Raw genomic sequence first — 4535 nt, 5'->3', positions numbered from 1 at the left:
CATTAAATAAAAGATAATACTTCCAGAGGGGTAGCCATGTTAGTATGTTGCACCAGAAATAAACAGGAGTCTTGTGATCTCTTGGAGACTAACAGAACTTTATTCAAACATAAATATTTTTGGACTACACAGAGAAAGATTGGGTGGTATCAGACAATATTTTTGATCATTGCTGCCCAACAAACTTTGGAAAGCAAGGATGTGCATTCCTTTCCCTGCCATATGGCATACCATCTCAACTCTGGCCATCCATGCAAGGGATTAATGTGCAAACTGAGCATCTGTGTGTACATATGTTGTTGTCCATTCCAGATTTTATTGAAAAATCAACTGTATGATGTGTGTGTACATAATCTGGAGTTTGTTGAGTGAATGTTTGATACTGGAGCAGGCTCACTGAGTAGGAGGTGTGGGAATCTACATCACTGCTCCTTACCTCAAGTAGCGGAGTGATTGACAGAAGTATCACCTGATCTGGCCTATTGCTCAGGAGGTACAATGTTCCCTCTAAGCAGAATGGTAGCATTAAATTTGTGAGAAAGTCAACATTTGGCTGTAATGTAAGTTAGTTTTTTTAGAATATTACTTCCATAACCTTGTAAAAATCTCAGAATAAATTCTTTTAAATCATATTTAAACTCTATTTTAGGAATAATTTAAACATTATAAGAGAAAATAGAATCAAGTCTACTATATTGGTAGACCTGTCCTTTGGAGAACAGGTCTGCCCACCTCTTTCCACTACATTGGTAGACCTGGCCTTGTACCGGCACCTTGTGCTGAGTCTTAAAAAACAAACCAGCACATGGGGGGGGGGGGGGACTCTTGCAGTCTGCTTTGTTTTTGTTTTAGTGAAATATTACAGGTCAAGTATAACAGAGGAAGAACAATCGCTCTCAGAATCCTGCCTAACCTAACAAAACAGGAAGTTGCTTAAATGTTATCAACCTGCCCAAACTACTTATTTATTCAAATATGTATATCCCACTTTTTCCAGTGACTCAAGGCAGCTTACAAACCATACTGAAAAGCACAATAGAGTTGTGCAAAAAAAAAAAATCATCATTTCCCCCCGGCTCCATTGTAGTCAATAGGCCCCATAGGCTATAATGGAGAATCAATCTGGGGGGTATCTGGGGCTTGGGGGCAATGTTCCCTCTAAGCTGTGGAGTCTTGTGAGCAAAAATTCTACTTTGTGAGCTACTGGCATTAAAGCTGTGAGCGAGTGAGTTGGTTGCTGCATAAATCAGTTTGCTCTGGAGCCCTCCTTCCTGAGCTAAGACAGAAATGTGTGAGCTGGAGGCTAAAAAACTATGAGCTAGCTCACACTAACTCAGCTTAGAGGGAACACTACTTGGGGGGGGCTGTTTTTTTAAAGGTAGAAGCACCAAATTGAACCAGGGGGTCCAATTCTGTGGGCCCCAGAAGGATGTACCTCCATTCTCCATTGTTTCCAATAGAGGGGGAACGTTGTGTGCAGAAGCAGAAACCTCTGAGCTGGCATCTAAAATTTTGTGTGCCAGTGTCCCCTAGCGCACCTTAGAGGGAACTATGTACACTACCATTTGCTGGTTTGACTTCTTGCTTGTTCTTCAATCTCTTTTTGCAGGGGAAGCTTTGTGGTAGTTGGCAACATAGTTGTGGACTCCTCCTTTGTGGAGGCTGGCATGGAAACCAGCTTTGAAATCGAAGCAGGAATAGATATCATCTCCACAGTTCAATTTTCACAGAATCCATTTGTAGTCTGTATAGAGGTGGACAGAACTGGAGCTCCATTCAGGTAGGAAACAAAAGTAGAGGCACCCATTTACTACATGATTTTGTGCTGTCATGTAACGGAGAGGTCTGATTTTGCTCTGTCTTCCTGATTTCTCTGTTACAATGCATAGTATAGGATGACATAGTTATAAATTAGGCTGTGAATCTCTGGGGTCAGCCCCTTCTTATCAGCTAGGAAAGCTACATTTTGCAAATGACGTCCTATGGACAGTAAGTAGCCTTTAGATGATGCCTTATGATATGGGTGTGGGGAGGGGAATAATAATTTGCTTTTCCTGATGACTACAGTGTTTGGGCAAATTTGATGAAGTTAGAAGAGTTCTGCTCTCTCTCAGCCAATGCTTGAATAATTGGGAGAAGTAAAATGGGGGGACCTTTAATTAAATCCATGAGCATCTCACATGTCTTACAACCTTAAATGGAAATGTGGCAGAACCACAGGGGCCAAGGGAGCTGTCACAAAAGGAAGATCATCCTCCTGCTCCTTTGTAATGCAAACATTAAGCTCAGCTGTACCCCGTTTGTAGCCCCATTTACTTTGACCAAAATCTCTACAATTGGTATTACATTCAGAATAATTACCCATATGATAAACATTTTCTATTGCTTTTGCTTTAGTTGTTCGACAAGGTCTTTTTTATTTTTGTAGGGAATACATAACCAAATATGAAAGGCTACCTTCAGGCAAATCTTATACCTCCCGGAAAGGAAAAGCAAGGCTGTTGGAAGGTTCTCAATACCCCCTTCACCAAGAGAACTCCAACACATGCAGAGAAGTTTTCACTGACAAGTCTGACTCCTCAGAAAGCTGGTTTTGAAGCAGATGCTGGATCTTTAATTTTACGAAAACCTTGGCTGACGTCGTTTATGTACTGCACTAGCTTATGGCCCGAATCTACAAGGTTCAAGTCCTTGAAAACTGTACTATCAACTTCAAGAGGCCTAGAATCAAGCCTTGAGTGGGTGCGCTCTGTTTACATATTTACAGATATTTAAGAGGAAACTTTTTTTTTTAGCAAGCTAAGGAAAGAGTACAATGTGATGCTATTCCAAGCACTCACTGAGTATCCCTTTAGAGTTAAATATAAAAACACATCTCTTAACATGGGGTATATATTGGAACCCGTGGTTCTAAAAGGCAGTTTCTAAAAATTCCACAGTAATGATTATCTTGAAATATATCTTGGCTTCATCCTTCAGTCACGTTACTCCATAGCAGACCTATTGAGCCAGTTTGGTGTAGTGGTTGAGTGCTTGGACTCTAATCTGGGAGAACTGGGTTTGATTCCCCACTCCTCCACTTGCACCTGCTGGATGAACTTGGGCAAGCTGTAGTTCTGATAAGAGCTGTTCTTGAAAAAGAGCAGTTTCTGTCAGAGCTCTCTCAGCCCCACCTACCTCACACGGTGTGTCTGTTGTGGGGAGGGGAAGGGAAAGGAATTTGTAAGCCACTCTGAGACTCCTTTGCGTAGTGAAGGGCGGGGTATAAATCCAATCTCTTCTTCTATTGTTGAAGGATTATGGCAATTGTGCCCATTTTTAAAAGCAGATAACAATGAAAACATTATTCTAAATGTAGCCCATAGAATCATGTGTGTAACCCCAGAAGGATTATCTTTTGTTCATCCTGGTTAAAATGAAAAATTGTAGCATAGTATAACTATATTCCTGTACAACTCTCATTCGTCTTCATGGAGTTTGTGTAGATACTCCTGATGAAAGCTTATTTTTAATATGTATGTTGTTGTGAAGTTTGTTTTAATTGAGCTCAAAGAAAGCCTCAGCTAAGACAATATATGGTGAACATATATATTAGCACACATGGTATGAAAAAAGTAACATGCTGTTTTTAGTGGTGTTATCTGAGGGGGTTTTGGATATAGTTGGCCTAGTATTCCTTTTGTTTGTTTCTGGGTTGCTGAAGCAAAAACAGCTCTCTGTTATAACGACTTTTTTGTTGTTGTCATAAATTATTTGCTTTTTAAAAGTACATTGTATACAAACAGTAGATATACTTGATAAAAGATTTGAGAGATGTTAACGTTCAGAGCGCAAAACACAAAATGTTGTTCCTCCTCAAGCAAATATTATTGGTTGACATAGTCTACATCAGTACTTTTAAGGCTCAACCTGAAATGATGTGAAACATGGGATGTCCTCACACATCACAAAATTGGGCCAGAAGATCTGGAAATCTTAAAGCAACAAGTAACTATCTGCTATTATCTTATAGTTATATTTTTGCTAATATGATAGACCAATTATTGTTGGCTATTGTACGAAATTTGATCATTCACAAAGCATCCCATTTATGTTAGATTGTTCTTTGCTATGAGAATGTTTTATTTTTTCAGTTCCATTGCTAGGAAATCTGAAATGGACACAAGTCTCTAATTCATTAATGAGCAATTGTTACATCATCCCATGATAGTAATGGGTGTGCATAGAATCAGCTGTAAGGCTGCCATGGCCCCGGTCACATGGGCCAGATAATGCGGGGGGGGGGAGGCGTGGCTTTTTGCACCGGCGCAATTTAACGCACCAGAACGCGATCAGACGCCGGGGCGGCAAATCGGGGTTTTGTTTGTCGGCACGTGTTTCCGATGGGCGTCAACACGGTGAGAGGAGCGATCACACGTAGGTATTCCATCAACGGCCCGTAGCAAACCATTTGCTAGTAGGCTTTCCCGGGTATTTTTTAACTCTGGATCTTCGGGCGGATGCTACAGGTCGGCGATGGGTGTGCTATGCTTGCC

General features: G+C 40.8%; 1 protein-coding gene across 1 annotated transcript in view; it reads left to right on the top strand.

The window, feature by feature from the left end:
* MTTP (microsomal triglyceride transfer protein) overlaps positions 1-2597 on the top strand; it is a 48311-nt gene extending 45714 nt beyond the window's left edge. The window contains exons 17-18 of the mRNA XM_015415990.1: positions 1610-1780; positions 2429-2597. Coding sequence (XP_015271476.1) covers positions 1610-1780; positions 2429-2597 — 340 coding nt within the window. The remainder of the gene's footprint in view (positions 1-1609; positions 1781-2428) is intronic.
* The last annotated feature ends 1938 nt before the right edge of the window (positions 2598-4535 follow it).

The sequence above is a fragment of the Gekko japonicus genome, unplaced genomic scaffold (genome assembly GCF_001447785.1).
Source record: "Gekko japonicus isolate JY-2015 unplaced genomic scaffold, Gekko_japonicus_V1.1 scaffold68, whole genome shotgun sequence".
Lineage (NCBI taxonomy): Eukaryota > Metazoa > Chordata > Lepidosauria > Squamata > Gekkonidae > Gekko > Gekko japonicus.
The sequence above is the reverse complement of the archived record's forward strand: the minus strand, read 5'-3'. Positions and strand labels throughout refer to the sequence as shown.